This window comes from Saccostrea echinata, unplaced genomic scaffold (genome assembly GCF_033153115.1).
Source record: "Saccostrea echinata isolate AGI-Se365-2 ecotype Australia unplaced genomic scaffold, CSIRO_AGI_Sech_v1 ptg000008l, whole genome shotgun sequence".
NCBI lineage: Eukaryota > Metazoa > Mollusca > Bivalvia > Ostreida > Ostreidae > Saccostrea > Saccostrea echinata.
In genome coordinates, this window is record NW_026889757.1 from 3,761,913 (window position 1) to 3,787,108 (window position 25,196).

The window sequence follows — 25,196 nt, forward strand, 5'->3', positions numbered from 1 at the left end:
CGGCCATATCTCTCTCTGAATACGAAATCCACCCACACTTATGGTACAAGGTAACATGTCAGATTTTAAATCTGCCGGATCTTCAAAAGATAATCTATGAAATTTGGTGACAACAGCGGTTCCCTTCAACTTAAGTATAGGGTAAGCGATCCGGGGTGAATACCATAAGGAATTTGTTCCTATAAATAATCTGGGTGGGGACGTTTAGCGTAGTGTATTTAATATCCGATCCAATCGATTTCGGTGGCAAAACAGGCCGTAGTTTTCGGAGGTAGATAGAGCAGGTAATGTATGTCATATAGATATAATTCTTTTGAATTATCTTTACTTATAAAAATGATGATACATTTAGGCAAATGCAATGCTGTTGATTCTGAATTTTTTGGGCGCTTATTAGAACAAAACTATTTAAAATGAAATATAATAGATTAAATAAATTATTATAAATCAAATATAAGCAACATCAAACAAGTATTGAGAAAAATACATTTCTCGTTCTATATATATACTTAACATCAACCCGTCCACATTTGTGAAGAAAACAAAATTAAAAATATTATAATATTTCAAGAATATTCTTCGAAATTTAGATTCACTTTTTGTTCAAAGAATGTCGCCCTCGTTTTTCGCTGTGCTGCTGTTAACTTTGGTCCTACATGGAACTTCTGCTTCTCTACCGGACAGTGGTAAGTATTTTTTAAATGACTTTATGGTTAATTTAGACTGTAGTCTAGTAGTCTATCATATTCCATTGAAATTTTGATATTTTCAACCTTAAGAGTCTTTTTGAATAGGATATTATATATATTGCTTTGTTTCAAAGGTTATTATAAATGAAGCTGTTTCTTGACTAAAATAGCTTTTTAAATAACTCTTAACAATTCATTTCTCTTCTACAAAAATATTCAAGATAGTATATAAATATACGCGTCAGCGTCAGTTGACAATGGTTTTCCTTGGGGTGTCAATTTCAACTTTTACCCTCAAAAACGTGCACTATTTATTTTATTATACTGAATGTCTTATTGATTTCGGATGTCATTAAAAATTCGGAGATCGTCGTTAACTTCACGCTTAGAAAGCTTTCAAACTCCCCGCTTCTATTTTTCTCAATAGGAAAGCTTCGTAAAAGATTTACCAACCTCTTTATTATTTGTTTGCTACTCAAAAAGTCCTTTATCACCTAAAGTTTGCACTCGCAAGGATGTTTCGTCTGTCGTTTGTCTTTTTCAAGTAAGCTACATCGGACGCAAGCTTTTATTGACGTCGTTTATTCGGCTTCTTTCAAACGCACAACCGACGATTTGAGAATTCTACGGTGAACCGTACGCGCATGATTTGAACGCATGTGATATTTTCGTAATGTTACCCCTTGTCAAGTGTGTTGCTAACGCTGAGGGTAATAATACGGATTGTTAAATGTGTTTAAACCAATCAGATTTTAGTATTTAACATGAAAGTATAATAATACAAAATAGTACAGGAAGTAAAGTAATCTTGACTACCGGATATATATAGAAAAGACAGAACAATAAAGTATATATGTAGTTGCATGAAGTTGCAGAATCGCAAAACTTCAAATATGCAGTCCAAAAAAATTTCTGATCATTTCCTTTTTAAAAGTTAAGTTTCTCCCGTGCATTGATAAAAATGATGCTTTATTAGTTTAGCAAACGTTACAAAACTGAAGTTAAAATGTTTTTGGGAAACGGTTTACGATCAAACTTTTTCAACAGCGTAAAGAAACACCAAGAAATTCCACATTGAATGAAAATGTCCGTGTATGATTCCGACTAAAGAACCAACGAAATGATTTCTTTTATTTACGACAAAAAGTATGAATACTTCATACATTGCTGCCACCCTCTGAGTAAGACATACTATGCAAAAATAAATACATTAAGATCTTTTTTTAAGAATTGCAACAATACATATGAATTATGATTTACTTTGCTAAATTTCTTGTTTATAAATATTTTTAAAATCTCAGTTAATCAAGTTTCCTGCTTAAATTTTTGATATTTGTGCTGCCAAATTTGAGCAGAGTTAATCATTACATTCATTTATCAACATGTAGCAGTGATAAGGTTTTTTAAATCCTTTGTTATTTACACTTAATGACGAGATAAAATGGTCAAACACTTCCCCTGGAAGTTTCAGAAATGATTGTAATTTAGTGGTCTGAGTTTCCTGTCAAAATCCCACAATCAGTAACAGTTAAAATCTTAATACAAAGGGATTCTCTACGGAAAGGTTGTAACAATATTCTAAGTAGGTCTTTGTCTTGTGAAGTTTGAATAAAGTAGCTTAACATCTCATATATTGCAAATATATTCTGTATCAAATTTTTATCATGATTAACGGATTAAAAAAATCATAAACTTACCCAGAATATCAATATAGCAATTTAAAATAAACAAAAAATAACAAACATCACGAATAAAAAAGAGAAATGTTTTTCACGACTGTGCCGTTTAACCTCTTTAAAAGGCCAAACCATTTTCTTCTTTTAATGTCAGAAAAATATTAAAGACAAGAACTTACAGAAATCTACACATGGTATAAAATTAATAATCTGCTTTTATTTTCCCCCATAATTTTAGCACTGTCAGTGTAACCAAATACTTGAGTTACTGCAGAAGTAGGAAAATATGAGCAAAAATGCATTTTTTCTGTTTTATGATCACTTAAAGCCACCTTTCAATACAGTTAAAACTTATTTAACAAAAACATCACCAAGAGAATTTTCTTCTTATATGAAACAAAGACTTTTTATAATCTTTTTCTCCATAAATGTTTCATATTTACTAAATGACCTTTATTTCTGTATACGTATTTAATAATTTTTTCGTCTCTGATGCACGAGGATATTATGCAGTAAGTAAATATGTTCTGCAGCTGAAAACCTTACAGGGTCCGCCCACATAGACAGATAAGTCACAGGAGAAATTCAATAACTCGATAAGAAAAATGAACAAAAAAGTCATAAATCTTCTTAACTTTGTCACTCCCCAATTTCTCTAGATTCAGCTAATACGTAATATGTATTCATAGTACGTCCCACGATTACCAGAAGCTTGGCGCAAATTCAGATAGAATTCTGGAGCATCTACAAGGTACCACTGATTATCACTACCGGACAATTTTAATATGTACAAATTGTTTCTTTATCTCTCTCTTTTATGTACCAAGCGTCAAGATATATTAATTTTGTAACAGAACAACAAATTGACCCATTGAACTTTAAATAAAGCAATGTTTTGTGTCCAAGATTAGACTGTAGCGAGGGGCTCTCTTCTCCGGATTTATTTCTATATTTATTACATTCTTCTGTCGCCTTTCTGCAAAAACCCTACCTTGTATTTACATGTATTTTTTAACTTTATATATATATATATATATATATATATATATATATATATATATATATATATATATATATATATATATATATATATATATATATATATATATGTATATATTCTTACAATAATTAAATTTTTTCTTTTTTTCCAACAGATTGTTTATTTATTCCTTAAGCCATCTGGCTTATCAGAATACATACTCATTAGACAATTACAAAATACAAAATGTACATACATAAAATATTTACATACACTTATTTTAACATAATATTATTTGTGTACAATATTTTAAACCAATATTAAAGAAAAAAATCCTTAGTTTACAGATGTGAATCTTTAAGTGCTTCTGCTTTCTGTAGGAATTTCCCTATATTACTTAATTCACTCACATTTTCAGTTGATAATAATTGTAAAAGTTTATACATACTGGATCTATACCAACAATACTTTTTAATATACAATTCCCTGTACTCATGATAAAGTGAACATTTCAAAATAAAATGGTACTCATCTTCAACCTCTAATTGACAGAAAAAAACATAATCTATTCTCTCGAGGAATATGAGTAAACCTTCCCTTCTCAATCATTAATACATGTGCACCTAGTCTATATTTGCAATCAATTGAATATACTTGGTTGGAATTGGTTTCACTAAGTAGGATTAATTATAATGGTTATTAATCATTACGGTTATTTTTGTTAAATCTTAATTATCTAGCTATTTACACTATTTCAAGTTTTGTCTGTTCCTTCAAATTAACTTCTTTCATCTGCTTTTTATTTTTATTTTTTGTCTTATTCAAATTTTACTTAATTTCTAGCTTAGAAACTGTAAATCCCTTAATTATGTACCTGTCTTCATTTTGTTCTACCTAATAAGGGTTTATAATAACTGTGTATTACGAAACAAGTAAAAAGAGACTGAATTACGTAATTTTGTAATTGTTTTTCGAAATCTTTTAGACAGGTCTACATCATTTTTTTATTTCTTGAATTTAAAAAAGTACATAAGTAACCACGATCCTTGAATGAGATGAAAACATGATTCCTAAATTCATGTAAGGCTTTGGGTATGATAACACAAAGTTCATAAACAGTTTCAAAATTAAAAAAAAAATGAAAATTATAAATATTTTGTATGATCTATCTGTAAAAAGTTCCAAAAAACACATTACCTCCGTAGCCTCATTTGACCAGACTTAAACTTCGATGCTCTGGACTCGTTACCATGTAACCCTAGCATTAATTATGTTTGTTAAACCTCAGTTTTGACAAATTACACATCATTTAAAGTTTAGGGAAAAGTATTTAAAACAGATCCCACCCCTGATACCTTTGTTTATCACCACGGATGAATGTAGCTTCTATTAAAGAGTTAAATGGATTAGTACGTAAAATAAGTGTTAATAATTTATCAAATAAAACGTGTCATTTCCTTATCATCTCCATTTACAATTCTGAAGTGTCAAAATAGGTAGAGGTCAAATGTAGGTGTGCAGTATAAATTATATATCTTTATTGTAAAAATTAGGTAAATAACATTTTTTTTACTTAATTGAGTCAAGCATTTTTATGGTTCTCTATCAGTGATCATAGGTATAATATATTTAAAAGAACTCTTTAAATATACAGTTTTTCTATCTTTGTTACTCTTTACAAGTTTTGTGATACTAAGATTTGAAAATATGCGATTTTTATTTTGATCCTTTTATGATTACTCTGTAAACAAGAAACAGTAGCTTTCCAGTAGCAGATTCATAACTGTATCTTTTCACTTTTTTCTCTCGACTTAGCTGTTACACGTGGCTCCTCCTCGATTGTCTTGGTATGGATGTTATGTTAAAGCAACGATATAAAACGCTAAAAATCAACAAATAAAAATAAATTGCTAATACAATTAGTGTTCAATCCACTAAGAGTCTTATGATAAATGTTTTAGACATGTAAGAGATATAATGTGCCTTTAATTTTGATTGTTTGCTATTGTGCGTTTAGATGAGTTTATCCAAGTTAAACAAATGTCCTTCAGATGATAATAGGTGAATTAGATTGTTGCAGTTACTGAGAGACTACTTTTCAAATATATTATTTTTGCAATACTCAGTATTTTGAACTGTTTTTATTTTTATTTAGTATGTAAATCTTCTCTGTGGAGTGGTATAACGGAGTCCATGATTAAAACGTCCAATCCCTCAACAAGAAGACTTACCAATGCCAGAATTGATTGTTGTAATAGTAAGTTTCATAAGTTGGATTATTGAATGGATTTTGCTAAAATTCTACATATAATAGTATATGTCTTAATCTTGAATTGGGTGCCATTAAGTAGAGAAATGTTGAAGTAGTAGGAAACGCTCCATTTAAAACCTGGTATGATGGATAATAAATTATTTTAATTAATGAAATGACAACTCACACAAAATTCAGATAGAAACAAGATATTTTGCTCTTTTCAAATGCATCAGGTAAAAGAGAAAAAGGAGGATGGTGTGGTAATTCACACACCACAGATAACTGGATTGAGGTGGACTTTGGTCGAGCTGTAGGAATACGTGGTCTTGTTATTCAAAAACCAGAAGATGCCCACGAGGGTTATGTAATGTCTGTATCGTTACAGTTTATGTTGAAGGGATCAACATCTTTTCAGTATGTTTCATCTGATTCAACTCACCCTCAGGTAAAGCTACATAGTTCTGTATAATGATTTAGAGAAAATTTTCAACTCTTTTAGTTCTTAGTTTCAGCAATAAGAATCAAGATTTTTAAACTCTTTTAATGCTTGGTCTTAGCAATAAGAATCAAGATTTTTTTTTACATGAACTTTAACATGAACTTCTAGAAACTTTTATATTGGTACACAGAGAAATGATTTCCTTTTTTGATCTGTCAATATTTATCTATTGGTAGCCTATAGATGCTCTCAGAGACGACACAGTTTCTACAAACATTACAATAAATCCTGGACTCGTTGTTACCAAATTTAGAATCAACATCCTCGCTTTCCAAAAAAGTCCATGTTTAAGATTTGACCCGTTAGGATGCACCAATTATGAGGGTAAGATAAACATTTCCTTTAAATTGACTGATTGAAAGCAAAGGAAAATGGATATTAAATACCAAGCAGTCTAGTTTTCATATTCAATTTAACCTTGATTTAGCCCTGTGTCCCAACCCCTGTCTGAATGGAGGTCAGTGTATCGCTGAAAATCAATGTGCATGCCTTAATAACTACAACGGAGCAAGATGCGAAAATCTGAGTAAGGAAGCATTAATTTTAGATCCATTTATCCAAATCATCATACAAAAACTTAGTATAAAAACTATTGGTATAATAGATATATTTTTGCACGATATTAGTATGCTGTTATGTGTTGAAGTTTAAAAATTTAACGTTTTATATATATATATATATATATATATATATATATATATATATATATATATATATATATATATATATATATATATATATATATATATATGCATATATATACTTGCATGAAATTAGTATGCTGTTAAAATATGTTAAAGATCAATGATACAACGCAAAGATATGTAGTAAAAACGAAAGAAAGACAATTGATCAGAAAACTAGTCCTAAGACCATTTTTATTCAAATACAATCAACTTATTTCAACTATCATTACTATTTCAGTTTCAAACCCTGGTGAGTATTTATAAAGTGAATATAAAGTTGTAGCACAATAGAATCATTAGAAATCTTTCTAGTTACCAAGTTATACTATACACTTAAAATTCACAAACCCATAATTTGAAATAAATATTTTACAGTGTGTGAAACTGCCCTTGGGTTGGCAAGCGGGGCCATCACAGATGATATGATTTCTGTGTCATCGGCAGCGGCAGGGAAACCAAAAGATAAGGTCCGATACAACTGTTGCTCAGGTAAAATATTACTGTTTGTATTTTTATGCCCCCGTATCGAAGATTCGGGGGTATATACTTTTTGCCCTGTCCGTCCGTCTGTCTGTTTGTCTGTTTATCCGCAAAAACTTTAACATTGCCATAACTTTTGACTGGTTGGAGCTATGGCTTTCATATTTCACATGTGTATTCCTTGTGACAAGACCTTTGGGTACCGCCATATTTGACCATTTGACCTTGGAGTTTGACCTAGTTTTACAAAATTTTACCCAACTTTAACCTTGGCCATAACTTTTGAACAGTTGGAGCTAGGGCTTTCATACTTCACATGTGTAATCCTTGTGTCAAGACCTTCCTTTGGATACCTACAATCATACTTCACATATGTAATCCTTGTGACAAGACCTTTCTTTGAATACCAACAACTTTGACCCTTTGACCTTGACCTTGGGGTTTGACCTACTTTTGAAAAACTTTAAACTTGGCCATAACTTTTGAGTCATTGGTGTTAGGCCTTTCATACTTCACATATGCAATCCTTGTGACAATACCTTCCTTCGGATACCAACAATTGTAATCCATTGACCTTGACCTTGGAGTTTGACCTACTTTTGAAAAACTTTAACCTTGGTCATAACTTCTGAGCGATTGGTGCTCCGGCTTTCATATTTCACCTATATATTTCTTGTGAGAAGGCCTTTTCTTAGGCACCATTAATTTTGACCATTTGACCTTGACCTTGATGTTTGACTTACTTTTGAAAAACTTTAACCTTTTCTATATCTATTCAATGGTGGCTGCGATTGCTTTCATATTTCACAGGTATATTCCTCGAAACAAGACCTTACTTTGGGTACCAGCATATTTGATTTGCATTTGAGAAAGTTTAACCTTTGCTATAAGTTGTCATACGGGGCCTCAGTGTTTCACAAACACATCTTGTCTTTTTAAAGAAGGTTTATCTTTATATTCTGCGTACACACAATTTTAAATGTAATCAATGAACCACACAGGAGAAGACAACGGAGCCTGGTGTCCAGCGCCCAGTGATCATAATCCTTGGCTTGAGGTCAGACTTGCTAAACCTATGGCCGTGTCTGGTCTACATTTTCTTCACCCCAGTCAAAAAGATTCGAGCACGTATCCTAGTATTTACATGGAGACATTTGAACTGAAATTCATCTCTGCGATGGACCCCATTAGAGAGTGGCGTAGCTTTCATGAGGTATACACTTTGTTTATTATACTTTTGATAGTTGATATGTCAAAAATAATAAATTGAGATGCACTATGAGGTAATACCTTTCAATTTCTTCAGCACATTCCATCAATTTACAACTCTACTTTATACTACAATATCGGATTGAATCCATACATCGTCACAGATGCTATTAGAATTTATCCTGAAACTTACCATAGTGCGGCTTGTTTTAGAATGGAAGTCGTAGGGTGCGATCCAGCAGGTAGAGCTTCTGTTTTACATAAAAGAATATTTGTCAGTAGGGTAGCAATTGATTGGTATAAACATTCCTTTTTTCAAAGTTATATATTTTTTTTATATAGAAAGCACATAAAGAATACATATTTATTACATTATTTGCATTTTTTCTGTTTGAAAATATTTCTGATGGTTTTATAAACTAACATTCAGTTTATATTTAGGTCTTTGTAGTAAAGATTTCTGTAAGAACGGAGGAACATGTATTGGTGTTAATGTTTGCAAATGTCCTCATGGTTTCTATGGGGACAGCTGTGATAAACAGAGTAAGTTTGTTTTCTTAAGTAAAAAATAGGTTTTGCATTTTTGAAAGAAAAAAAAAGATTTGAAGCCCTATGTAAGAGCTTTTTTGAAATGTGATTTTCGCTTTTTACAGCTTCAAATATGGTACACCTTAACTTGGGATTTACACAAATCATACAACATGTTATTCACACAAACTTGCACATTACTTTAAACATTCATGGAACTGCAACCCTTGTGAACAGTGACAACGGAAAGGCAATAAGCCTGACAGGAAACAGTTATATCACAGTCAACAACACTGGATTCAACGCCTGTCTTAAGGACATTGACACATGTTCTTCTGGTTTCACGCTTACAATTAATGTGAATCTTCATCAACTCACTGATAACACGTACATTGTATCCAGTGGTGGAGACTTACAGAATCACAAAGGAATAGCTCTTTTCTATAAAGACCATACGCTACATTTTGTCGTTACGACATCATCCAAACAGTGGGTCGTAACAATCCCGAATACACTGAGCTTGAATGTATGGCATAAAATTGAGCTCTCCTGGAGCAAGACATCCGGGTCTTTACTTGTCATTGATAATAATCTAGCTGGTTCTGTAAGCCAACCACAGCCAATTGTAGCTCACCAGGTCAAGCCACTTACAATAGGACACGGCTACCACCATCAAGTGTCCATTTCTATGACCGTCAGTGGTGTGCAAACGTTTGATTCCCATAGGGAAAATCTTATGATTAATGGATTGGTTACTAGTGAGTATTGATTGCACGATTTTTTTGTTTCTTATCTATAATCTGCCATATCATATAAGCAACTGGTATCACTGGGTCGTATTTTGACTGACGTATTCATATCAATTGTTAGGCATTTGTTTTTATACTGAATTTGACTTGAGATTATTCCGTCTACCTGATCAATACATAGGGCTCACGGCGGATATGTCTGGTCGACAGGGGATGCTTACTCCTCTTAGGCACCTGATCCAACCACTGAAATTTCTGGGGGTCCGTGTTTTATTCCACGTCCACAGATTTATATTGTTTGTAGATTGATCACTGTTCGATATCTTCATCTTTTTTCATAATTAAGAATTGTATTAAAACATTCTCTAAATATATCTTAGCTCCTAGACCAACCACGACACAGCAGGCAACATCTACCACGTCTACTACAACAGAAACAAGTAAGACTCTTGATCTAGTTATAAAAATGTAGAAAGTTTAATTTACTATAAATTTTACACTTACATTGTAAAGAAGACAAATATTGATATTTTAACAAATTTTTTAATATTTTTGTTACAGCCACCCTGCAAACAACGACAACACAAGTTGCTGCAACTACGGCTGGCTCAACAAGTAAGATATTATTAATTCATATGTGATTCCTGTAAGAATTTCAAATTATTTACTTTTTTAAATTCCAGTTCCAATTGCTTTACATCATATTTGCAACGTTGTGTAAATCGTAATACAACATAAACTCTTTATTGAGTACAGGCAAAGCTACGACTCCTTCCTGCGATCAACAGACGTTGGATTTTAGTTTTAATAAAATTGAAGGAAACGTCTTGATTACGCCTTCGTATAATTTTACTGTGTATGGCAAACCACATTTAACGCCTGAGCAAAATGGAAAAGCTATTCTGGAACTCCACAAAGATGGTCAGTATGTTGAACTGCCTAATTACGGACTAGAATGTATCCAAGATATGACAAAATGTGATCATGGGTTTACTCTGAGTGCAGAGATCAAACTTAAGGACATGAATACCACAGACAAACGATACATATTCTCTAGCGGAGGTGATCAAGTAGGAGCCAGCGGTCTGGCTTTATACCTCTGGCACGGTGACCTGTATTGCTCTACAAAGAAAGATAACTTTATATGGACTGCAAAGCAGAAACTGGATGTCAAAGCTGGAGAATGGCACATTTATCAAGTTTCTTGGAACAAAAAAGACGGCTTTATAGTTTATTTGGATGGAAAAGTATTCATGTCTCATTCAATTGAATTACCAAACCCTGATCAGCCTACTGTATACCCACTGTATATAGCAAATGCGCCAAACAGCACGTATTCCTCCACACAGATGGATGTTAGGAATCTGTACACGTGGTCTGCATCACGTGACTCTCTGATCGGACAAGGATGTATTACAGGTACATCTATTATAGCTACTACTTGTAATTTAGATTTGATTAACCTATGGAAAGATATTACTCTTCTGGATACGATGAAGAAACAGATAAAAATCTATTATATACAAGTTTATTAATACCTTTATATGCTTTTGATATATTTACTTTAATAAGTTAAAGTTTTTTTTTCATTTTATCAGAATACAGCACTGTTCCTCAGACATCAAGCACATCGTCAACCAAAGTTTCCATTACAAGTCATATAACAATATCAACAACTCCACCAACAACACAAACACCAGTACAATCAACAACAAGTGATAAAAGTAATGTCTACATGTATTTCTAATAACGATATGCTATTCAGTTACTGTCTATTTGCGCTACATGCTAACAGCGAATATATAATTATTATGTATGGGTGTGTGTTTAACTCTGTCATTAACACTACATAGTATATCAGTAATTAAGCAGATGCTTGATTTGATTAATTACTGTGGTCCTATAATCATAAATAACCAACAAGAAAGTTCAATTCTTATATTTTAAAAAACAAGAATGTTACAAAATCTATACCTTTTTTTTCTGTTTTAAAAATAGTTATTATTATTGCTTATCTTTTCTAAACGTTAACGTGTCTTTATTGTTTGATAACAGGTTCAAACCCAGAGATTACTCTAAGCTACAATTTTCTTAATATTAATGGAAATATGCTACAAACACCAGCCCAAAATTTTACAGTTCATGGACATCCTTTGATTGTGCAAAACGGCAATGAGCTAGCGCTAGTTTTGAACAAAACGGGGCAATATATCGAGTTTCAGAGCTCGAGCACGAACGCTTGCATATGCAACATCTCGAAATGTTCTTCAGGATTCAAATTTGACATAAAAGTTCAATTCATTGAGATAACGACTAACAAATTGTACGTACTGTCTAGTTTACAAACTGGGCATTCTGGTATCGAAATGTATTATTTCAATGGAACTTTTCACGTTACGGTTGTGTCTAACGACCATCGGTGGAATTTAGCAGTGCCATTTGATATTAAGATTAATATTTGGCATTTATATCGCATTGAATGGAGTCCAGTCTTTGGACTCGCTCTGTATGTGGACAGTTGTCAGATTGGGAAAACCATTTCTTCCATACAAGCCAATGTTATTCTACAGTCACACTCTTTAGTGATTGGAACGTCTCCGAAGATAAATTTTTCCTACTCATCCCATATGTTGATAACTGGAATGAAAGAAATAATTAAAGCCAAAAATGGTATATTTTTCGCTTATGATAAATTCTTATTTTAAGTTATATTAACTATAAATTTGGATTGGTAATTTTTTCTCTAATTTTTGACAAATAATTTACTGAAAAAATATTTGTAAATTGATAATGGTTATCAAAGGTGCAGATTATTTAATTATTTGAATTGTTACAAATTGAGCGGAAGGAATAAAGGGAAATACTCAAATCAATCATTATCTCATTTGATTTTAACAATTTTAATTTTTTCAACAGATTCCAGTGCGCTTGCTTACCAAAAACTGGAGCTGAATTACAACTTCATTAGTATAGATGCCAATCACTTGTATACTCCAGCGCATAATTTCACAGTCCATGGACACCCTTTACTTGTAGAAAGCGCGAACAATAAAACGGTCATAGTTTTGAATAAAACAGGACAGTTTATTGAATTCTCTAAACATGCGAACTCCCAAAGCTGCTTAAATAATATTCTGCATTGTATAGCAGGATTTTCGTTTTCATTTGAACTCAAGTTTTTAACAGATCCATCTCATACAGCAAAAACATACATATTTTCAAGCGCAGGACCGCTTCGTCCTGGAATAGAATTGTACCATTTCAATCACACTTTTTATCTCAGTGTACTCACCACGAAGATTTGGACATTGCAATTCCCGTTTGCTTTTAACGAGCACAAGTGGCATGCGTATAAGATTGTTTGGAGCGAAATTAACGGACTTGTTTTACATATCGATGGAATGCATGTAGAGTCCAAGACTCCATCAACAAATGTTTCAGTGACTCTGCAGTCACAAAATCTTGTAATTGGTTCTCCACATAATATTGAAGCAAATTACAACCCAAATATAATGATCTCTGGAATGACGGAAATTGTGTACTATGTTGGTAAGAGATATGCATCATTTGTTAACTACCTTTATAAGTATTTGAACGTTTGTTAACATTTCGTAAGTATTGTAAATTTCTTTCAGAAACAAGTACTGTAAAGCCAACCATAGAAACAATACCACAGTACCACTTCGACTTAACTGCAGTATCGACTAATGTAACAACACTGACATCTAATAATGTCAATATGCATGTGGTTGGAACACCATCTATTGATACATCGAAAAATTCAGCTTGTTCTCTGCAAATATCAAACTCAAGTCAATATCTGGATCTTGGAGAACATAGAAATTTATGTTTTGGAAACATTGGACTTTGTTTGCAAGGATTAACAATCCAGATTATCGTAAAATTCCAACAATTGGACGAGGGAACAATCGTATTATCTAGTGGCGGTAGCAATCTATTAGGAACAGGAATGGAAATGATCTATCAGTTTGGGCGTCTACATTTTGCGGTGTCTAGTAAAACTCATTCTTGGTTTGCCAGTGTTGGGCGTGATAAACTGTCTTTAAACGTATATTTGAAAATAATTTTTTCTTGGTCTCAAAAGAACGGTATTAAAGTGGTTATTGACAACCACGTTGTGGCTGTTTCAATGACATCTATTCCTCACCCCACTATAAGCACCAGTAACGAGCACCTGTACATAGGTAACACTCCATCATCGACCACCACCAACGTCAACCTGTGTATCAAGTCTCTTATCATATACCATGCCTGGATTGGAGATTGCGTAGCCGGTGGAATTATACCTCCTCCAATTGAAAGTAAATACATTAGATTCCAATTTCATAGAATACCGTAAAGATTTCTTTCTGTCCATTTTAGCTTAGGATATATTGTTTTGCAATATTCTCATATTTTATTACTTTAAGTGACTACTCCATCTCCCGTACAGACCACACCAGCGGTTCACCACACGACTGATTACTGTCCTTCTGGTCAATATGTCTGTAAAGGTATAACAGCAATGATATGATTTCTTCTCTTAATTACATTTCTTTTAAAAACTAAAATATATCACCAATCAAATTAATCCCACCCACGAAAGTCTTATGGTTTTATAAAATATTTTAAGCAATGATAAAGTTAATTTGCACAGAAAACTAATTTATAACTTTCCATATCATTTTATGCGTTGTTTATCATACAGACTTAAGCACCCTAAAGCAAACAACAACAAAACGAACGACAGCTCGTCCTGCAACCACTACTAAACCAGCAACCACAGCTCGACCAACAACTACAGGTCAACCGACAACTACAGCTCAGCCGACAACTACAAGTAAACCAACAACGACACCTCGACCGACAACGACTGCCAGACCGACAACGACAACGACTGCCAGACCGACAACGACTGCCAGACCGACGACACCCACAACGACACCGGAACCCACAACAACAAAACCGAGGCCCACTGTCCCTTCGTACACTAATAAGCCTAGCCTTCAGCCATCAGTTGATGGCAGATGCACAGCTTACTTGACTTGCTCATTCCAGGCAGCTATTCAGAATAATGTCGAGTTCATCGTTTGTTTAAATATTGGCAACAGAAAATGTGTTCTGAGACACATTGTTCCTGGTAGAACAACCGAGTACAAATTTTCTGCGGCCGAAATTAACGAAAACTTGTACAAGCAAAGGGTATTTTGACTTTTAATCTTATGAATTTTAAATCGTACATGAACATTAAAAAACCAAACACTTATCATCTTGACTTTCTTACAGGTAACTTGTTCCATACAAGCCAAATTCAAGGATCAAGTAGCTTTAACCCCAGTTTCTATCAGTAATGTTTTCGAGCCTAACATTCAGGTACTGACAGTTCATCATTGTCAATTTCACTCTTCATAATATCTAGTAGTATAATTAACCAAATAAATGATTTCAGTATTTGCTCACTTTAGAATTTTCTGCGTTTACAGATAACTTCAGGCAACCATTTACAAATAACGGAAGGAACACTCTTCCCTATTCCACACATACTCGTCCAAGTAACAGCGCCACCACAGTTCTTTTGCTGCAAGGGCTGTAGAGGGCGATGTGAGTTCAAAGTTACCGCTAAATTAGAATTCCGTTACATCATCAAGTCCTGTCCTGGTGGGAGGTCAGTCGTTCCTCAAGCTCTGATTGGCTGGGCTGGGGAAAAGCAGTCGAGCAAGCCTGAAACATGTGGCGTTGTAGTTAACTGCCATAACTGGGAAAATCCAATAAGCTTACCAGTTTACGCAACAGTAGATGGGTCGTATGACCGTGACAAGACTGTTAACTATAATGTTCATGCCAACATATTGAATGTACAGTCAGGGTCCGTAACAACTACACCACATACACTGAACATTGGAAAAGTATCCGTAAGTTTCTTCTGACAATGAATAATTAAAGAAAAGTTCTACATTTTCAGATTAACACGTTAATAATCTACTAGAGGAATATTGTAATACAGATTCATTATAGCCAAATATGGTGACTAGATCTTTCTGCTAAGAGAAAATACACATGAACATCGATATCTCGAGCACTGATATTTTGAATGCCATGGATATGTTATAGTGATTTGGAAGTTCCAGGCACTTTATCTTTAAGTATTTTAGCTTCAATATCTCGAAAGCTCGGATATCTCGAATTTTTTTCTCGGTCCTATCGAGTTCGAGATAACGAGGTTTGACTGTACGTTATCGTCAGATCTACGAGTAAACAATAACTTGAATACAGAATTCTCCCTTAGCTTTATTTCAGCAACGCTGTAAAGGGATGTGGGTTCCAATTATAAACTTTTTAATGCAATAGAAAGAGTTCGTATTTGACTTTTCAGTCTTATAAATGAAATATGGAGAACAGCAATCAAGCTCAAAAGTCAGTTGAAACACTATAAATCGGGAGCAGAACCTTTGAAAACATCAAAGGTGGGACCAGGTGCCACGGAGAAGCAGGCATCACCTGTCGACCGGTCACACCCGCCGTTTGGTCCTTGTAATGATCACACTTACGGAAAAATCCTTAGACAATTCAGTGTGTAAATAATGGCCTAACATGATAAACGTCAGCATTCGACTTAATGATAGATCACTTTTGCTGACAAGGTCATTGTATCGACGAAAGAAAATTTGACCCAACGAAAATATGTGATTTTACAATATATTGTTGCACAATATTCCTGAAGTTTCTCCTTCACTGCTGTTAATATTATAGTGAGGAGTAAAGAAAGAGGCTTGGTAAAACATTTACTGGAACCCGCTATGTATCTTTATTTGTAAGGATTTTTAAGTAGTTTAGGAATCCAGTATAAGTATGTTAAATGAAATTCAATTTCAGTGTTGGGAATATTAAAAATATCTGAAAATGACGTATGATTTTGAAGAATTTCCTCCTTAGAAAGTGAGCTATTGGTATAAGTTGGAAAACCACTGGCAGAATTAATTCCCAGCTCGTCTTAAATATAATTAAAATAATGAGCCTTACAAAGACAATGTTGCAACCTGCTTCTTCAGCTGGTACCAGTATATTCATTGATTGTGTGATCTGTCTAACTCTTTTTTTCACCTCTGAATGATTGAAGACAAAAGGTTACACGGATTTCATATTGCTCTTCAATCGCTTAATGTGGGATTTCAACACTGTCTGATACTTTTACTTTATTCTGAAAAAGTGTCAAGGTCTTTTTTTCATGTTTGGCCCATTGCCCTGCAAGATCTTTCACAGAATTCATAATATTTATGAAATTATTACGCCAGTTGAAAGATCGGATTCCCTAAATTTTGATTCCTTTAAAATAAGTGATTTAAGTTCCTCATTATTAACTAATTTTACCTTACCAGTAATGACGTGCCCAGCAAGACTATACTTGTAGGTTGAAGAAGAATATGATCGTGAATACGTTGGAGGATTATATTTCAGATATCTAGGCACTGAAGAGTGTTTATATAGTGATTTAAAAGTTAGGAAGCAATAGTCGATATATATTTGTAAGAAATACAAGGTTTGGACTTCAACTTGAATTTGGTGGAATACAATACTCAATAATTTTTAGATGCCTAGGGGAATGGAGCTATTAAATTGTGATAGAAAGTGAACAGAAAACTAGTGTCTGTATTCCGGTAGTCTATATGCCCTAGATAACTTTTCTTCTCATTTTCGACATCTTCTGTAAAACCACTAGATTAATTCCAACCACCGATGTAAAACTGTGTTTTATTGACTCCCTGGACCTGTTAGAGGCAAAAAATAGTAAAAAAAAATTGTGTAGGTATGTTAAAGAAAAAATATCTTATAAAATCTTCATAAAATGCACACCAATTAAGGCTAAAATAAATAATTATGGAAGTAGCTTTTGGGAGTGTATAATACATTTTGTAATTTCGTCAAATCATTATCCCCGGAGCAGAGATGGGGCGAACAGAGGACAGGAAGGTTCTACACATACATGTAAATATTTTGCTTTTAGAAAAAGTCCGGAACAGCAAGGCTATAATTTTGCAAAATCTATAAGATGAAACTACAAGAAAGAGTTTTACTTTGGACTTGTATTTCCTGATCATAAGTGGGGTTCAGAGACTAAATATGGAAGTATGTTGAAAATAGGCTATTGGATATCCCATTGAAATACCAAAAAAAAAAAAAAAAAAAAAAAAAAAAATCCAAAAATCTTGCTTGTTCAAAAAAATCTTGCGATATTTTCTAATATTTTGATTTCTTTTGTGTGTGTGTGTGTGTGTGTGCAGGTTTGTTTTTAATATTGCTGGTTTCGTATTTTGTTTGGATACAAAGGAGAACTATTGAGTGATAATGGATGAGGGTTGTCAGATTTTTTATATGTATTTTTCTTATTTATGTAGTGTATTATTATCAAAAATGTTTATTTTTTAGGTCACTGCTAAGGATAATGACCATAAATCCGTCTGTAGTTCTGTAAATGACCCTCACATTACTACATTTGATGGCAGGTAAGTGGGGATCTTCATTGATAAAAGGTGTTTGAAAACAGTCTTAAAAGTCGAGGCGGTACAACTAAAGGCGATATCAAAATGTTCTTTATTTCTTTTCTTCAGGCGATATAATAATTTCCTCACTGGCGAATTCGTTTTGTATCAACACAAATCACTTCCATTTGAGGTTTGTCTTCGTGTCTTTTTTCTGTAAGGCCTGTAAAAAAATTAATATATACGGATTGACAGGTTTTGATTCATTACTAAAGGTGCATGCTAGTTACGCAAAGTGCAGTTCTTCATCACGAGCAACATGCAATTGTGCAGTCGCCATCAAATCAGGCGATGACGTCATTACCTTCACTGGTTGTAATGGAGGTAGCACATCTGGTGGTCACAGTATCTTCGATCTTCTCTTCCATCGCCATCACGATCACCATCATCATAGTTCTAGTCACTCGGCCCCAATAAGTGTAAAACTGTATAAGAACGGTCAACTCACCCCGGGAACTTACATCCGAAGATACGGCTGTGGTCAGAAATATGAGGTTCGTGGATTTATATTACTCAAAACTTAGTATGTTGACATGGATAAAATGTACGTACAGCGCTCACCCAGCTCATTTATTATAGGATTGCTGGATACAGCAATGACAAATCAGATGTACATGTATGATGAGAATCTTCAGAAATGTCACAGAAATGCATTTACGTGTAGATTTATATGATTTCTATTTTTCTTAAGGTTCTGCTCCCGACTGGCACCATCATTACCATACAGACAAGTTCTAGAAACTTTATTAACATCTGGATTAAACCATCAAGTGTAGATCGCAACAAAGTTACAGGTACATATTTAATATGTAAGAATTATCACGGGTAAAATATTCTATATGTAGCCTTAGAAGAAAAAGAAACCCAAGAGGACTCAAGGCCACATATGAGGACATGTATTTGCTTTTTGCTTCTTAGAAATTTTAGATAAAACCTTATAACATGACCCCTCAATAACACAAGTCTTTTTTCTTCGATTTTTTAAAGGTTTGTGTGGCAATTATGATGGTAACTCTGGTAACGACGTACCTGGAAGAGATAGATATCCCAACACATTCTGTAATAGTCACAGGTGACGCAGAATATATATATATATATATATATATATATATATATATATATATATATATATATATATATATATATCAAAAGAAAATATTCATGATCTGAAGTAAAAAAGGAGTGTTATTTGATATTTTAATCGTTTACTGTATACAGGGTTATTTTTGCCCCGTGGTATTTCTGCCCTTTCACACCTGCAAACAGTTTGCTCCGTTTTAAGTTCTCCCAGTCACAATTCAGTTTAAGAAATTATTCTGCATTCTTTGAATTCGCCCTGTTTTGAATTCGCCCTCCTGTGAGCAGGGCCAAAGGGAAGAAAATAAAACCGGGCGAAAATTTCCCTGTATACAGTATTTTCATTTTAACAACAGCTTTCAGAAATTTTTTTTTTATGATTTTGTTTTGTTTTAAATACATGTATATACATCAAGTACAGTTTCTTCTCAGTATTACTCGAAAGTACATTTTACAGTGTTGGTAATACAATATACAAAATTAAATCATAGCATCTACTTACAGACCTGCAGAAAGAATTTTTACTGGTGTTAGACCGGGCACCTTGCCCGGAATAACAACATGGTGTAGTTGTGTAGATAATAGAACCCCCTATTGCTCTCCAGGATATGGTATTTTTATTTGCGAGAGAAACAGTGAGTATTATTTTTTTCCTTCCACCTCTACCAACTTTTTTTGTTGCCTTCTTTAATGTAAATATTTCATTTCTGTTTTAGGATATGACATCACATCAACAATTGTGAATCAGGCCTTGGTTGCTCGTCCCTCTTCTCATCGAGGACGGCGACAAGCAGGAAATGAACAAGTGATGCCAGACTTTGAGGAGGTATTCACTTACATAATGAAAACAAAGGTAAATTGTGATAAGATTCCATTGTTAAGTAAAATAATTGTTTACTATTTTTCAGGACGATACATACACCTGGGACAGTGCAAGGAATTACTGCGAAGAGTATATTGCAAACAGTACCGCCTCCAAAAGTTGCATGTCCGTATTGAACTCCTCAAACTACACCAGCCAAGTGGATAGTTGTGCTGAAGATTTAAAGGTATATATATTAAGTCGATTGTACATTCTTCAAAGTGTTTGATTACTATTTTTGCAAGCATTCATTGCCATCTTTTAAAAACATACTTGCAGTCTGTCAATCCCTTTGCCCACATTTTTGTTACTATGAATTTTATAAATAGCTTACAGGCGATCCTGAGTGGGCGAAAGACCATATAAGCGACATAGTTACCAACTGTTTAGCTGAGGTAAACAAGCAGCAACCGGCGGAGAACGAAACAACTGAACCTACATTTAACACAACAGATATCACAAATAATCTCTGTCAGCTAGACTGTGGAAAGAACGGTCACTGCTCAGAGGGTAATATAGATAAAAAGTGCAGAAAAGCATTTATTTTTTAAATATATTTCAATAAAAATGCTAATTTTCTCACTTGGTAATGTAATAATAAGTTGTTGATTAATATGTCACCATGCATGTCCAGTTTTTAAGATTCAATAACTATTATAATCCAGTTGTAAAGTCATCATAATAAGCAATTACATTTATTTATTAATAGTACGTAAAACAGTTTTATAAACGGAAAAAAATTATCAGTGAATTGACGTCCAATTTTAAGATTTGATAAACTTTAATTCGAGTGACATATGTAATCTTTCTAACTATTTTAGGAGTTTGTGTTTGTGATGAGGGATATTCTGGTATCCAGTGTGATATTCACAAATCCACAATACCTTTTGTCATGGAGACTCTGTTTAACGGTACCAGTTGTGATACTTGTGGTTGTAATACACAGGAAGTAGAAGACTGCAGTACAGCCACTGTATATGGAGCTAATTTCGTGGACTCATCGACATTGACCTGTCATTACAAATACGTCAAGGTTATGTTTCTCTTATACACTATAGTGATAATTCATTCTGTCGACGTGCTTTTCAATAGTTAATAGAAAATTAATGGTTTGATGAATGCAGATGTTTTATGTATGCCTGAAGTGAATTTAGTTTTAAATAGCCATAAGAAAAAGACAAAAATAATCATAAGAGTGTTGCAAACTCTTGCATTTAATTCTTAGATTGTTATTCATATAGACAAACTTATTTTTATCTTTCATCATCAGATAGAAGCTGATGTTGTAACAACTACAGCAATGAGAACCGTTTCTGGTGATTTTATAAATATGAATCAGATCTCGTGCAATCTCCCAGAATCTCGTGGAGGTGCTCTCATTCAGGTCAGCAACGATGGTCAAACTTTGAGTGAGAACCAATACCTTCATTTAGTGTATGATTCCAGGTGCTTTGATTGTTCAATCGCAGACGATATCATGAAATCCAGTTGTAAACTGAGAGTAAGTATTATATTATTCAGTTACCTTTTGGAGGTACTTTCAATTTTTTTAATTGTTTATACATATCTTTTTACAAACAACTTGATCACATTTACTTTGCGTAGGAGAACACATGTCTTATTAACGGCGAATGCCACGCCTTGCTGGAAGAGAAACAAACTGACCATTGTAAACTCTGTGACCCGTCTGTTAGCACATCATCATGGACAAACAGTGATAGTATGTATTCAAAAGATAATCAAAGCTATATGTATTTAAATACATTTCATTGCAGAAATAAACAAAATATAAAACTAGACTTTTAACCAAATTAACTTTATTCGACACTCTCCTGTGTTTCTTTGAAAACATTCTTAAATACAATGGGTCTTTGGAAACATTCTTAAATACAATGGATCCCTCTCTGTTTTACTCCAACAGCTGAGAAATGCAGACAGGAATTCGCGGCTATTCAGGTATCTAAATCAAAGTCTGAAGACGGCTACAGTAGTGAGTTGGTCACCATTCTGGCAGCAACTTGTGGTGTCATTGGATTCCTCTTCCTGTTGACCCTATTCTACATATGTAAACAAAAGTGAGTTCATCTAAATAGCCTAATAACATGACCTTAGCAAAGAATTAATTGGCAAGCATTTGAATTTTCTCTTGATGTACCTTAAAGAATAAGATTTTCACTGTATTATTTATTTCCATTAATTAAGCTGTGGTAACTTAAAGATTTTAAAAACCTAAACGTGTCCCCTTTTGATTAAAAAATTATTCTCCTTTAACTAAAGCTACAGTTAGTAAGAAAGACCAAATTACCCCTGCATGCTAGCAATATAATGAAATTAAATCGTGCAAACTAATAAAATAGTTGTGAACTTTAAAATCTGCATTTCAATGTAGAGAGAGACTGCAAAGGCGAAAAGAAGGAGGTCTTTACAATGTGTACAGAGAATCTACACCACATGATATTTCACAAACCTCAATGATGAAGGAGAGAGAGATTGAAGTGCACAACCCAGCGTATGAAGAAGACAAAAGCAAACTGTGATTGGTGGAAGGAACAGAAAAATCTCATATTTAAAACAAGCATATCACATATTGTTGTAAACCGGTCCTGCGGGCAGGGAACATATAATGACTTTCTGTATATTTCAGTTATTATTTAAGAAAGACATCATTTCACCCTTGCTTTATTTTGATTTGAAAGAAATAAACATCTTATATGCAGCGAAATGTACAAGAAAAGTCATGATTTTGATTTACAACAATTTTGATTTAATTTAAAATGTTTTATATTTTGATGTTTTAGAAAGTTCACGTTAGCGTTTCAAATGAAACTTACGACGAAGTCAAACTATGTATTTTTCAAGCAAGATTTTAAGAATTAAATGTTCTATATGTGTTCCAATGTAATTGCAATGTATGCAAAAAATGTCTAATGGAGGTTAAATAATTTCACTGTAACAAAATAACAAAAGGATATTTGTTTAGAAAAATTGCAAGAGATAATTATATCCTTATTTTTCAATGCCCTCAATAAAAAAGGAATCGTAGTACCCAATGGAATTTAATTTGTAACAGGACATACCAAAAGATATGGTAAGAAAAGAGACAAGCGGCAATTTACTTATATATATATATATATATATATATATATATATATATATATATATATATATATATATATATATATATATATATCAATCTATGTGTGTGTGTGTGTGTGTGTGTGCTGATTTTTGGAAGTCTTAAGGACTTAGTTATATATTTCAGGGCAAGTGAAATTTTGGATTATTCCTTATACATGAACTAGTACATACTAGTGTGATTGGTCAAAAGGGGTTTTTAATATTTAACTTAGGTAATTAGATCTACTGTTTTGGGAAATGAGATAAGCCAAGTAGAGAATGGAACATTAAACAATAAATGATTTCAAATATATATATATATATATATATATATGGAATAATTAACTTTTTACTTTTAATTGATGAGCCGCATAGGGGCATGTAAATTTCTTTCGAAAACAATATATCAATGGGTCTTATATTGACTGATATATTTCAAACAAATAGTTAGGCCATTGCTTTTATACCAAATTTGACTCTGGATTATTCCGTCTACCTGATCAATATATAGGGCTCAAAGGGTGTAATCTGTCGGGTGTACTTACTCCTCCTAGGCACCTGAGCCCACGTACGGAATTTCCAGGGATTCGTGTTTTACGCCCTGTTCACAAATTTGTATCTTGTGAAATCACTTATTTAAGTTTTGTTGTTTTCGTGGTACAGAGACCCACGAATTTTGTACTCCTCGAAATGTTAATTCCAAATATATTACTTCTGAACACTTATTCAACCTCGTAATCAAATTTCCACGAACTAATATTTTTCCTCAAACCTCGAAATATTGACTCCACGAAAATAAGTGATGTTACAGAATTTAGAAGGTTTTGAGATTGATCAATGTTCGTTATTTTCACCTTTTTCATTCAATGTTCAGTCGCCTTATATCCATAATGCTAATAAGCATTCATATTATAATGGTATTTGAACTTCGACTGTGTTCATTGACCGGTGCAAGTGCATACAAGTTCGTGCTTTTTAAATCAATCTTGAGAGAAGCTTTTTAAATTTGATCTCGCATACATGTACAAAGTTTGGATTTCCTTGTTTACTTTCTAGGTAAGTGTGTTCATTTGTGGTAGCTGATATTAAACTAAATTAGGTTTTTACTTGATGTGCTAAATTTATAGGAAGGTTTCATAGAACTACACTGGTACATAATCTGTATAACTACATTAATTTATGCGTGGAGATGCCATGTTTAATCAATTTGTTTAGAACGAAGGTGGTGTCATAAAACGCTCTGCTGGGGTACATATTAAGTGCATTCACGTTAGGGGTAATCAAACCATGAAGCCATTCATAGCAACAAGGGTACACTACGATCGCTTACCCTTTGAATAATGCTACTTATTTTAAGTTCACTTCAACGCTTCATATCATGAGATCAACTTTCATTTTATCAGTATTTTGACTATAATCATTTATTCTATATTAAGAGGACTTCGGGGCAGTTCATGTTAATGATACATGTGTACTTATCTCTAATATTACGAAAAACTGGACAAACAATGTATAGATGTAGATGCCAAATAATATTCCTCGTCCATTATCTTCAAAATTACATATCACATTTCAAGCTACCTTTTTTTTTAATCGTACCTTCCTGTTTCATTGGCATAAAAATGATATGATGATATGATAATAATATCAAGTGGATCTAAATAAATACAAAATAATACAGAAATCATTTGCGATGTATTTCGTCACTTGATATATCCTTATTCATATCCGTATACTTTGTCCATGTCTCCTGGCAGAATATGTCTTTATGTGTGTCATATTATACACTGAAATAAAAGACATGAGCATAAGAATACACATGCATAAATTTGCATGGATCATTTACATGCATAA

At 33.2% G+C, this 25,196-nt stretch overlaps 1 protein-coding gene across 1 annotated transcript; it reads left to right on the plus strand.

Moving 5' to 3' along the window:
- Window positions 1-262: 262 nt before the first annotated feature.
- LOC133181144 (uncharacterized) lies at window positions 263-22,796 on the plus strand. The gene is made up of 37 exons (XM_061315684.1): window positions 263-284; window positions 610-686; window positions 5,500-5,601; window positions 5,832-6,043; window positions 6,274-6,421; window positions 6,525-6,623; window positions 7,022-7,033; window positions 7,159-7,272; window positions 8,265-8,476; window positions 8,570-8,714; window positions 8,914-9,015; window positions 9,126-9,758; window positions 10,130-10,189; window positions 10,311-10,364; window positions 10,506-11,168; window positions 11,348-11,473; window positions 11,805-12,419; window positions 12,666-13,298; window positions 13,385-14,071; window positions 14,180-14,263; window positions 14,458-14,951; window positions 15,036-15,122; window positions 15,233-15,661; window positions 18,174-18,250; window positions 18,356-18,419; window positions 18,502-18,780; window positions 18,978-19,080; window positions 19,274-19,358; window positions 19,868-19,998; window positions 20,080-20,189; window positions 20,272-20,412; window positions 20,555-20,735; window positions 21,047-21,258; window positions 21,496-21,726; window positions 21,831-21,945; window positions 22,147-22,300; window positions 22,615-22,796. The coding sequence occupies exons 2-37, from the start codon at window positions 611-613 to the stop codon at window positions 22,760-22,762; spliced, it is 7,818 nt and encodes a 2,605-aa protein (XP_061171668.1). The 5' UTR covers window positions 263-284; window position 610; the 3' UTR covers window positions 22,763-22,796.
- Window positions 22,797-25,196: the final 2,400 nt, after the last annotated feature.